General features: G+C 37.6%; 1 protein-coding gene across 1 annotated transcript in view; it reads right to left on the bottom strand.

Annotated features, from left to right (window-relative positions):
• HDAC9 (histone deacetylase 9) overlaps nucleotides 1–12470 on the bottom strand; it is an 820804-nt gene that overhangs the window by 378445 nt on the left and 429889 nt on the right. The window contains exon 4 of the mRNA XM_045827591.1: nucleotides 137–378. Coding sequence (XP_045683547.1) covers nucleotides 137–378 — 242 coding nt within the window. The remainder of the gene's footprint in view (nucleotides 1–136; nucleotides 379–12470) is intronic.

Raw genomic sequence — 12470 nt, forward strand, 5'->3', positions numbered from 1 at the left:
AGCCAGACTCCCCTGCGTTAACCACAACGAACCTTCCCCACTCCCAGCCTCCAACACCCCAGGGCTCCTTCTCACGCCCACCACACAGTGCAGGCTCCCTGAGTGAAAAGATCAGAGGCAAGGAAACGTTTGCTACCTTGATGTGCTCCTGAAGCTGAGCCTGGTGCTGCCGTGTCAAGTTCTCGTGCTGTTTCTGGAACTCTGCAATCAGGAGCTGCTTCTGGATCTGCTGCTGCTGCTGGATGAGGAGCAACTCCTGCTGCAGCTGCTTCTCACGGACAACAGGGTCCACCACGGGCATCATCATCCTGAGGTCCGTCCTTAGGTCTAGAGGAGAGATGGGCTCCAGGCCCACAGGAGCCTCTGACTTTACATCCACTGGAGAAATGGGAAAAAAAGAAAGGGATGATGAAGATCAGGAAATTAGCCCATTGACTGGACACAGACACAAGAGAAGGTGCTGTGTATACCCTGTACAACAAATTTTACAACAACCAGTCTAGTCCTTTTCTTACTATGCTGATCAAAGGTTGTTTGCATATACATATGATAAAATGTGCTATATTCTAAGTTTCTCCCAGTCATTTGTACTCTGCCCAGAATCTTCCATATTTCCCCTCTTTCAAAGAGATGACCCCAACTATTCACTGCTCTCAAAGTCGTTCATAAAACTTATTCTACTGAACCACTTACAAAAGTCAAGTCAACTTAGGACCAAAAAGGCAACTCTGCTGAGCAAAAGATATCATGTTTTAATAGAGAACTTCTAATACAACCCAATTTGTGAACTTGCAAGCATTTTTGTTGGTAACTAGATTCCAAAGACACATTCCAATACATATTCCTTTAAAAAGTTGAAGCTTTGTACACACTGCATTTGTAGGGCTATTGAACACAGCAAATACAAATACAAATCTGCATGCTAAAATGAGCAAATGGTGAGTAGATTGATCAACCATGGCAAAGATGACCAGGGCCAATCATGGATAAAAGCAGCCAAGCGACTGTGTGCTGGTTTTTAAATGGAAATGATCTGCATGGCAATCACAGTACTCCTAAACTAAACAAGCCAGAAAAACTGGGAGGAAGTTTAAAACAAATACTCAGTCAAGCTACTGGATAAAGAGAGATTTGATAATCTGAGAATAATTATAGGCATTTAAATTTATAAAAATTAAATTAGATACTGCGTAGAACGTTCTTAGCACAACTTCTGTCGGAGGCCTTCCAGGAGTGGAATAAGCACAAACGCGCACTGACAGGGAAGACGTGCAGACCAGCTGTTTATGGCTTAAGGAGATAACAGAAGATGTCCACTTTGAGTAGCCCGTCTCTATGCCACGCTGGTTGTTCAATACTGCCAATATTACCTTGCCCACGGGCATCAAGAAAATTATGTAGTTAAAAACAAAGAAAATTATACAGTTGAATGAAACACAGCTAGGTAAAGACAATAGGGATTTTGGAGGAAAAACTGTGCGGAACTGGATGACATGGCTTCTCTAAAGTGGTCGACCACTATTATGGAGATCCAGGCAACTGCTGGTGGAATAAGACAACAAAGAAAGATATACAGATCCGTAGTAGAGTAGAGAGATGCCACCTAGGTTTCAGTGAAAAGTAACTTACGGGATCTAAACACTATGAGAACAGTAACCAAAAAAAGCTTCTATAAGTAAATTTTGATGAGCAGGATGCTAATTTTCAACCTCTGCTCTAAAATCTAAGTTCCTGCCCCCATCCTTCTGTCCTTTTAAATGTGTTAGCTGAGTATGTCATTTAAATTGTGTAGGACTCAGTTTCCTCATATGTAAAATGGAGATAATCACAGTAAACAGTGACGACAAAGAGTTGTTAAAAGGATTAAATGGGAATGTTTTTAGAATATATAGCATAGATGGTAAGTAGAGAATAGACAGAGGGAGGGTAAGAATAGTACGGGAAATGTAGAAGCTAAAGAACTTATAAGTATGACACATGGACATGAACTAAAGGGGAGGAATGTGGGTGGGAGGGGGTGTGCAGGGTGGAGGGGAGTGATGGGGGAAAATGGGACAACTGTAATAGCATAATCAATAAACTGTATTGAGAAAAAAGGGATTAAATGGGATAATTCACTAAAAGACTTACAACATTAGCACATCCCCCAATAAAGGCTTTTGTTTTTTTTAATTACATTAAAATGGAAATTTCCTATATATGAAAATAAATCATCAATACTGTGTGGCTAACAAAACAGAAATATTAGGAGCAAGTGTGAAAATAAAATTGTACGTGATTTATGTTACATATCAAAAAGTAAAAACACTAACAAAAAATGGAGAAATACAGAAACATAGCTTAACAACTCAAAAAGTTCACCTTCTCTAGGAAAGAAAGGCACACTTTAAGTCAAAATAACTCATCGGTTTCTAATTATTAAATATCCTTTGTATGATTCATGTATATGTATATGTATATGCATATGTGTGTATACTGTCCCATTGTAAGGGTGGGCACATGACCAAGTACACGATTGTAAATTGCAAAAGATACTGTCAACTGGGTTCAAAGTTCTGAAAAACAATTTGGTGATTTGTATCAAGAGGCATTAAATATTTCTGCCATTTGATTCAGGTTTGCCAACTGTAGGAATATATCTTAAGGAGATAACAGTTAACAGAGAAGAAACAGTTCAATGCTATATGTTTAACGAAATGTTATTAATTTAATTGAAATTGTCAACTATAAGAAAAATATGTCGTGTCCATTTGGTATAAAAACATTCAATCACTAAACACAGTGTATATGAGAACATGAAAATGTTGTTATAACACTAAGTTTAAAAAAAGTAATAAAAGTAATGTATATCCTATGATATCTCTTTAAACTAAATAAATAATTTAAACTAGACAATATACATTTATTGAGAATGTTAAATTCCCAGGCATGATTCTAGATGTTGGGATTTAGTATTAAAACAAAAAAGAAACAAATTCCAGGCCTCACACAGCATATCACAGCTACTGGGGTTTTAATTATATTAGTTTCTGAATTCTACCAGCAAAGACTGGTGAGATACTGAGCAGAAGGCAGTGGTATTTAGGGTGGAAATATGAATACTTTCCCCCTCGACTTTACTGTATTTTTCCAAATTGCATCTAATGCCTGACTACTACTGTAAGTAACTCAGATTTCCAGATTCCAGGTTGGGAACCACAAAGCTAATATTCCATATGGAGTTAAGAGCTATTTTCAGAGAGTCAAGAAAGCCAAACAGAAATCCCGCCTATAAGAAGTTAAAGCTGCAAATACTAAAAGAAACATTATTGCCCTTGCTTATCATTCGAACTGAGTGTGTGCACCTGTGAATGGGGGTGGGGTGGGGGACTGGTATCAGTCTTGCGGTGCCAACACAGGGTATTTTTTTTCAATGTACTGATCAGAAGCTTACGTTGATGGTAATGCCACTTTAATGACAATGGTAATACAGTTTATGAATATACCGTAGTTTGGTGGACAATGTATTTTAAATCATGTTTGTGAAAGGAAAGCTATTAATTGAGCCAAGTCTGAAACTAACTGAGGATGATGCCCATAAGCTTTCTAGTTGCAAGGTCCAATGTGGAACTTGCAATCAAGGCACTGGCGTAACATGAGATTTTGAGCATTAATTTATAGAGTTGGCATAATTCCAATCAAAAGCAAAGGCTGTCAATGATATATTTCATTTTTACATTAAAAAGGCCAAACTGCAGCCTCCAGTTTTTATATGAAAATGCCAATAAACAAAAATCAGAATTTAACCCTATACAAATTTGAAATGTTTCAAGAGACCCTTGGGTCTCTTCTTGTTGGTATTCTTATTATCCATGAACTGTAAACACTGAACCCCTAAAAATCCTCCCCCCAAAAGATAAGGAACAAAAGTCCCAGAACCCTCCAAAGCAGCTATTGTAAACCTCAAAGGGTAATTTGACTTCTTAACCTGCTATCCCAACAGAAATGATTGTGTCTAACTGCTTGCCTTTGTTCAGAGACTAATCACTAAATTGTGAAAAATCACCCTCAACTTACAAAAACTGCTCTTGATTATAAATAATTGCCCAAGACTGAGAGAAAGCGGCAGGCAAGATCCCAGTCTTTCATCCAATTTATTCAGCAGCAATCCACATTCCATTTGTCTAGACTAAATATAGCAGCGTTTATACAAGAAATCAATAGTGCTTGCAGAGAGGAGAGCGAAGCCATGAATATTTCATCAAACTCAGAGAGAAATGGCAATCAGCAAACTGATGGTTCTGTGTAGGTCATCTTTGGCCTGCTGGATTAGTGCCTGCTACTTGGACAATAGCTCATCTCTAGCTAATCATAATCATATCATAGCCATTCTTTCTATTTTTAACATTAATTGCACTGTGGGTGACAAAGACTCATCGTATTCCAAAAGGAATGATGGATTTTTCTTACGTCTTTAGTGACAGGCTAATAAGCCTCCCCAGGAGCAATAATAGTAACACAATACCAGGACTGAGTTTTAAACAGTTACAGTCCCTTTCATATCACAGAGTGTGAAAGAAAGGGCACTGTCCACAGCTGCTGTATTATCATAATTAGAAGTAATCAACTCACAAGGAATAATTAACAACCCATTTTAACAGCAGGGAAATGGAATCATCCCTGTTCACGACACTTCTTGTCTGGAAACATGCAAATTCCTTACAAATTACTTGAAACAGGTGGCCAGTGATACATAAATTAGAAAGAAGCTGATGACAACAAATATTAGTGTTAGCATTACTTACAAATGAATCATGTTTTCTTAACAGATCTCAAGACCTCCTAGCTTTATTTGAACTTATCCAGTTTGTCGGACATTTCAACTACATGACAACATATATGTTATATTACATGTATGCTATTATCCTAATACCAAATGTCCATTCAGAACACTTCCACATCATATATTAACTTGTCTTCATTATCATTTCACAAAGCCATGTGAATTCTTTCTTTTGTGCCTTTCTTAATTATTCTTTGAACATTTTTCCATTTAGCATTTATCAACTCATGCACTTTTTTTGAAAAGTTTTTAGTTTTTAATGACCAGTAATGAAAAAGCTCCCATTTCAAAATAAAAATCTCAGACCCTATAGGTGCATATTTACATTTATTCAAACAACATGAATACCTGTTCATCTGAAATTAAAGGCCTGTGACCAATGTTTTTCTTTTAAATACCAAGGCTGTTAAAGAGACAATTCAGAGCACTGAGGGTAATCTAGAAGCCTTGGAGTGCTCCCTAAGTCTCCGCTGTAGATGCTGGTATGTAGATAGCACAGGTATGTATGAAGAATTTTCCTCTGTTCCAAAGAAGGGATCTTTGGCAGCTACCATACCAGCTGACTTACACATGAAGCCTTCCATTTTAAGAATGTTTTAAGTGAACAACCTGCAAAACCCATGGGTGAAAAAATTGTAAAATAAACAATTTTGACCATTTGTAATAATCGCAACTGGGGCTGGAGACTGTTCATGTTGCTCCTCTGAAATGAGATCTGTAGTCAGTATAGCAGAAAACACAAGTGTCCATACCAAAAAAAAAAGCCATAGGCACAATCTCACCACCAATTTTTAAATATATTAACTTATTTAAAAAATGAAACTTGAAAAAAATGCATAAAAACTCGAACCATGTTTCACTCTTTCAGTTACTCGTAGTTACAACTTGGGACATAGCTTCACAGGTGCTGCTCAGAGCCAGTTTATATGGAAATTGTGTTCTTTATACCAAGGGAATGGTTATTCCACACCACTGGCAAGAGGATGCTGCACTAGAAATTCTAGATCTGGGAGAAACAAGCATTGGTCTCATTGTCCATTACCTTCTTCTGCTCCTGCTTTCACGCTGAGAAACCTGTGACCGTTTGGGCCTATTGACTCTGCCCACGGGAAAAGGCTGCCCACTGTGCTGTGCTCTGCTTTAACGTGGTCCAACTGACCATGCAGTTCAGAAAAGAATGTGGAAGAGCCGCCTCAGATACAGGTAATCAGGGCTTCCTCTAAAAGTAGCCTATAACAATAGTTCAAGCTACGTGTTATATTTTGCAGGACTTTACGTAAAACTTCAGCAACTATAGGTATATGTCACTCATTTCTTCATATTTGTTTCTTTTTCTCAGCCTTTGCCAGGGGCAGGCTGGTTCTATTAAAATACGTCAACAGGTAACCTAATGATACCACGGCATCTCTGAAACCTGTTCAATACCAACATGTGCACCCACGCAAGCTTGTCAGGGCATGCCAGAGAGGGCATCGTCTCCTCTCTGTGGTATGTGCTGGCCCTCCCTCTGTTTCTGTACCTTCTGGACAAACTAAAATCAACAAGGAATAACAAAGTGACACCGCCAATTTCGGCGCAATTGTGTGTAAAACTCTTTGTATGCATGTATGCAATTCTGCCGATCATCTTGTCAGTCAACACAAGCAGTTTTCCTAGTGAGCCTTCTTGAAGAAAATGACGAGGTCTCGGGGGCTGAGTGGAAGAAGATCCTTCAGTAGCACACTGGTCTGAGGCCCAACCACACCACTAAGTGTGAGATGTCCATCCTGCCTTGAAGAATGTTACAGTTTGCTCTGGCACAGCAACGGCGGACACGCAGCTTTGTTGACTTGGAGTCACCACCACCTACCTCCTCTTCATTGGGTATGTTGATCGCTGGAGAGAGTTTTTCAGGTCGAAGCCATGGGCTTTCAGAAATAAACAGAACTTGAGTCTTTTTTCCTCCTTCAACTCTATGAAGTTGATTTAAAGTCTTTGAAACCACCTTGATGTGTCCTTTCCTGAAATCCTGCTACCTCCTCCTATCTTCTTAAGGTGGACTTGGACCGAAAAAACACTATTTTGTCATTTTATTTACATTTGTATTCTTTAGATCCTGTTGGATATATCATAAAGCTAACTGAGGACAGGGCTGCACCTGATGCTTGTTTGTATCTTGTTCATCTTGTTCTTTGCCTCATAACTGCACTGCAGTGTAAATTGTCTATTGTACCATTTAAAGAATGTATTAAAGAATGTACAGGGGACTGTTTAGCGCTGTAAATATCTAAAATAATATTGAAGTCATCGTTAAAGTGCCTTCAGGATGACCTACTTTCTCATCCACTGCTTTATTCAGCAAATATTCTTAAGTGTTATCAAATGCAAAAACTGTTTTCTGTCAACAAGAAACTGCTCTCAAGGAACTCATACGCTGATGCAGACAACCAATCCATGAACCTACATAGAAATTATGATGCATTAAGGGCAATGCAGTTGGTGTTCCAGAATCCCACCTGGGCCCTCTTCTATTTTCTCTCCAGGAGTCTCCATGGTGATCTCTTCTGTTCCCAGGACTGTATTTGCTCCCTATATGGTGACAATTCTGTCTCCTGCCTAATCATCTATTCCAAATTTTCAACCCATATATTCAACTTCTGTTGGCACTCTCCACTGAGCTGTCTTTCCTGCTACTCTTTCTCCAGTTCTTCTGTTCTCAATTACTGCAGCTAGAGGAGAATATGAAGTGATTTTTGACTCCTCTCTCCCTTTTATTATCCTTATCTACTCAACAGAAATGTTTTCTCCTACTCTTCTTCTTATTCAAATATTCTTTTGAATTCACTGAGATCTGTCTCCTGCCACTGCCTGTTTTGCTAAAGCAGTCCTCAGTCACCGTCCTGGCTAAAGCCCTTCAGTGTGCCCGGTCTCTAATCTGCTGGTCTGCCCCTCTGTGCTGTGCTTCCTGCTCGTCTTTCCAGCCTCAACACCATCGGCTGTCCCTTCACTGGAGTCATGCTGATCTTCTTTCAGTTCCTTAAACACACTGCTCTCTAACATCTTGGATATTCCTCATACATGTCATCTCTTCCTCAGTCCATTCCTACCCCATTTTTCTAGGCTGCTTTTTACTTAGCCTTCATATCTTAGCTAAAAATGACTTGATGTAGGATGTCCTCCTGAGTCCTATTGCATTTTCCTCTTCTCACATTTTGCAAATCTTTTTATAACATTTGTTAACGTATCTCCCTTCACCTTTATTCTAAGTTCCACGACAGGAGGAATTATAGTTTCAGTACCTAGTGCAGCATAAAAATAGTAGTGCCACAGTGCATGTCTGGAATGAATGAATGAATGAATGAATGAATGAATAAATGAATAAATGATAGTCATGAGAATCATATGAAGCCCTGGCTGGTGTAGCACTGGCCTGCGAACCCAAGGATCGTTGGTTGGATTCCCAGTCAGGGGACATGCCTAGGTTGCAGGCCACATTCCCAGTAGGGGGTGTGTGAGAGGCAACCACACATTGATATTTCTCTCCCTCTCTTTCTCCCTCCTTTCACCTCCCTCTAAAAATAAATAAAATATTTAAAAATAAAAATTAAATTGAAAGAAGAATCACATGGAAATAAAATTTGAAACACCTGTGCACATATATATACACACATACACACACACACAAAACTCTAAAGCAACTGCTTACTAGATTTTTGGACTGTCTGAATTTTAGATAAATATTATTTGACTGCTGAAATTATTGACATGTGAGTACGTTTCTGGCAATAGTGAATATTTATTTGAGAAAAAAACTCAAAAAATTTTCCATCTAAGGTGTCACTTTCACCTTTCTCAGACCCCAGCGTATCTCTTAAAACTCAGTGTGCTGAGAAGTCACAGCCACCGAAATGGGGGAAGGGGCACTGGGTGAAAGGCAACTACGCTGTTCACCCCAGTGGGGATAACCAAGAAGAAGCCATAGTCCTGCATTAATCTAAACAATAGGGCCTACTTCATGAATAATTACTCCATGCTAAGATTATTAGAAAATTAGACAATGACTGACAAACTATAAGCTAATGACATTTTTAATCTCCAATTTGAAAAGGAAGGAATACATTACTAAATGTAAATGGAAAAGAATAAACCCTTGTAAAGTTATTTAATCAAAATTCTTTAACATTTTATGTAAAATAACCAATAATTGATTTTTTAAAAATGCTGAAGCACTTTTTATTGAAGGCTATTCACAGATATGTGTTTTATCATTTAAGTCCTGGAAGGTACAGCATTTTATGAACAAGTACATTAATAAATTTAAATGTGCCCAACATCAAAAATGGGAAATGAAAAAACCAGCAACACAAGCTCAGTTTGATAACAATACTTGCCGAATTTCACTTTAGTAATACTATTCTTAGCTGATTTTCCACTATTAATATTTTTTAATTTTTTCACTATTAATGTTTATGATTGCATCATCATGAAATAAAAAGAACTAGTAAGTTCTCAAACATGAAAAGCATACTTTTTATAAGAAGAATTATTTAAATTGATTAATGCAGAAATACAATTCTCCCTCAAAGTGATTCTGTTCAAGTTGTACACGTCTTCAGTTTCTTTAAAGTGCACTAATACACGGCATAAGTGAAAAGAAAATAAATGCAAGAAGCAATCTGGGCTTTGATTTACTATTCTCTTATTTCCCAGGGGCCTGAACAGGAAACAAAAATAACCACAAATGACTAAAATATCAGTAGGCCTTGAAATATCAACATTTAAGTTAAAGCAAGCTAACTTTTTAATCAAAGCCTTACTATTTTGATTTACTTAATTCAAATTCCCTCTCTGCAAATATGCTTTTGAATTAAGCAGTCATAACAAACCATAACACAAACATGAATTGCCAACTCATTTGTAATACCCACTTAGTTCTAAAGTATGGCAGTGTTTGCTAGTTCTTTACCATTTAAGAACCAGGTAAAAACCTCATTGAGCTTCTTGCAGGATAACAAGGAAACAAAATCAAACCAATTTATGTGACTTCAAGGTAATACAAGCTAAGAAACTAATCCATATTATTTTGTAATTTGATATAAAAATTCAATCTGATCTAATGATAACTGTAAATGAAACCTTTCGTAGATGTAACATTTTAGTGTTTTAAAGTAGTAAATATAAAAGAAGTTATTTATTTGGCCAGATATAACACTCCTAGTCTAGGATTTGGAGCAGGATTACACCTCTAAGAACCACAGTGAAGGTGAGACAAATTATCTTCTTCTCCATATTTTTTCTCCAATTTATAGTTCTTCTGGGTTAGAGACAAATACTTCATCATTACTATTAGCAAATGCCTAACAAAACTTCCTTCTCATTATGAAAACCAAATATTTGAGGCAAGGGATTCTCTTCTAACTCCAGAATCTTGTCCATCGTCTGACATGTAATATAAATTTAATAAATAAATATAAGTTTAATGAATATTGGTTGAATAAACAAGACTTCTCAGCAGACACCCCTTTCTAACAACACTCTTTCTGAACAAATCACATCTCTTTATTCAGCAAATAAACTTTTTTCAGAGAAACATTACCATTCTCCAATGAGGAAGCTTTGTTTGTGGAAGTATGTAACTGCTGTTTTGATAGAAAAGGAAGAACTCTTATCGGTTCTTGTGTCCTGCCAGCATGAAAAAAAATTACCTTTAACCAATAAAGAATATTCTAATATTTTCTGAAAGATCTACTCAGGACGATGGCACATATGAAAAGGTACAGGAAAGCAGGAGAAGAAAAATGGCAGAAACTGTCAGGTGCGGTGCATCCCGTCCTTCTCTCTCTGTAATTCAAACCACGTCTTTTCCTTGGCTGCCCTCAAGTCTGAGTCCTGATGAATGGGAACAGGGCCTCAAGCAATGCACATTGCCCCTCTAGATTGTTTCTGTTGTTTCCTAAGTGCACAGGAAATCTTCACTACAAAACAAAAAGTCTTAAAAAGTCTCATGAAAACCTCCCACTATAGACAGCGTTGGCTTTTAAAAAGAAAAACAGTTCCTGAAACAGCTATATGCTTTCTTCAAATAAAATCTTAGGAACAGTCCCAACATTTAAAACCAACACAAGTGACTCTGTGAAGCGGGAACCAGTGTTCAATCCATTCATTTGCTCTCCGGTCCTTTTGCCTGGGAATCCCGACTCCACGGGATTCGGTTTGAAAATCATTGTTCTAACTGCAATATGGCGTTCTTTGTCAAATTCAAAGGCAAATAAATACATTATTGCTGTTTTAAAGAACAACGCATTACTGTTTCATGGAATTATGGAAATTTGGAAGTTTTGAATAGGAAGTCATTAATTAAAGCTTTACTTCATACATAATATTTGGGGGGGAGTACATGTTACAAAATAAAAATTCATCTAGTGCTGCATAATTTCAAACCTACCAGACAAATGCATTGGCACCTGTGTTTATGTTACTACCACATGGTGGCACCACTTTTGCTCCTAAGTAGAAATACTCACTATCCTTGGTCAGAAAGAGCTTTGGATATGTGAGTTTTACAATAATTATGCAAGCTTGGAAATTACGCAGAGTTTGGGGGGCTGGAACATCCAAATAAAATGTGACTGCCCTATGTTGATTCTAAATTTGGCTTTCTAAACCTGGGTAAGAACAAGGACTAATACCATAATGCCAGTCTGCCTGGAAAGTTTTCTTTTAATGTAAAATATGAAGCCAACAGCAATATGGCACTTATTATGGGCTGAACGCTCTCCTGAAAGCTTTATAAAATAAATCTTCATTCATTCATTCTTCTTTACAAACCATGAGGTTGTACTATCTGGTAACCTAGTGGGTAGACACAAGGGTGATCCTCATTCACAGTTGAGAAAAAAGGGAGGCCACAGAGAAATTTGTCAAGGTTGTTAAGCTACTAAGTGGCACAACAGGAATCAGAACACATGTCATCCAGCTCCCGAATGCATGATCTTAGCCACTCCACTCTCGCTCTTCTTGAGTTCCATACAAAAGGTATCTGAGTTAATACCTATGCAGTCCCGTTGGAGTCAGAGCTGTCCAGCCTTCATCCTGTGGGCCCCATGAGGCCCGGGATGGCTATGAATGTGGCCCAACACAAAGTTGTAAATTTGCTTAAAATACTGTGAGATATTTTTGTGATTATGTATCGTAATGTATTTAATGTGTGGCCCAAGATAACTCTTCTGCTTCCAGAGTGGCCCAGAGACGCCAAAAGGCTGGATACCCCTTTGGAGTATAACTTGATATAAATGAGACTGGAAAACATTTTGTTAAGATAATGTAACATATTTTTTATTTTTAGAGATAAAGAGAAGCATTACTTATAACCACCAACACAGATCAAACAGAGATGTGCAATGGAACAGAATTCTGCATATTTTCAGACAACTGTCTATTTTCAGGTGAGTGCAAAGCATCTTTCATAACATGTACATTTCATTGTTCTTTTTCGAAACAATTCTGTATTTAGGAATTGAAAATTTGGTATTTTCCCCTTTTCTATTAGCTATAGAAAATTCTGTAGTGTCTACATAATTCTTAAGATTCACCTTACTCTCCAATCTGAGGCTATTAATTCATGGTAAAGACTGCCTAATAATAAAGTCATCATTCGTACTGGATTAAC

The sequence above is a fragment of the Phyllostomus hastatus genome, unplaced genomic scaffold, assembly GCF_019186645.2.
Source record: "Phyllostomus hastatus isolate PE091 unplaced genomic scaffold, TTU_PhHast_1.1 phas_scaffold_78, whole genome shotgun sequence".
Taxonomy (NCBI): domain Eukaryota; kingdom Metazoa; phylum Chordata; class Mammalia; order Chiroptera; family Phyllostomidae; genus Phyllostomus; species Phyllostomus hastatus.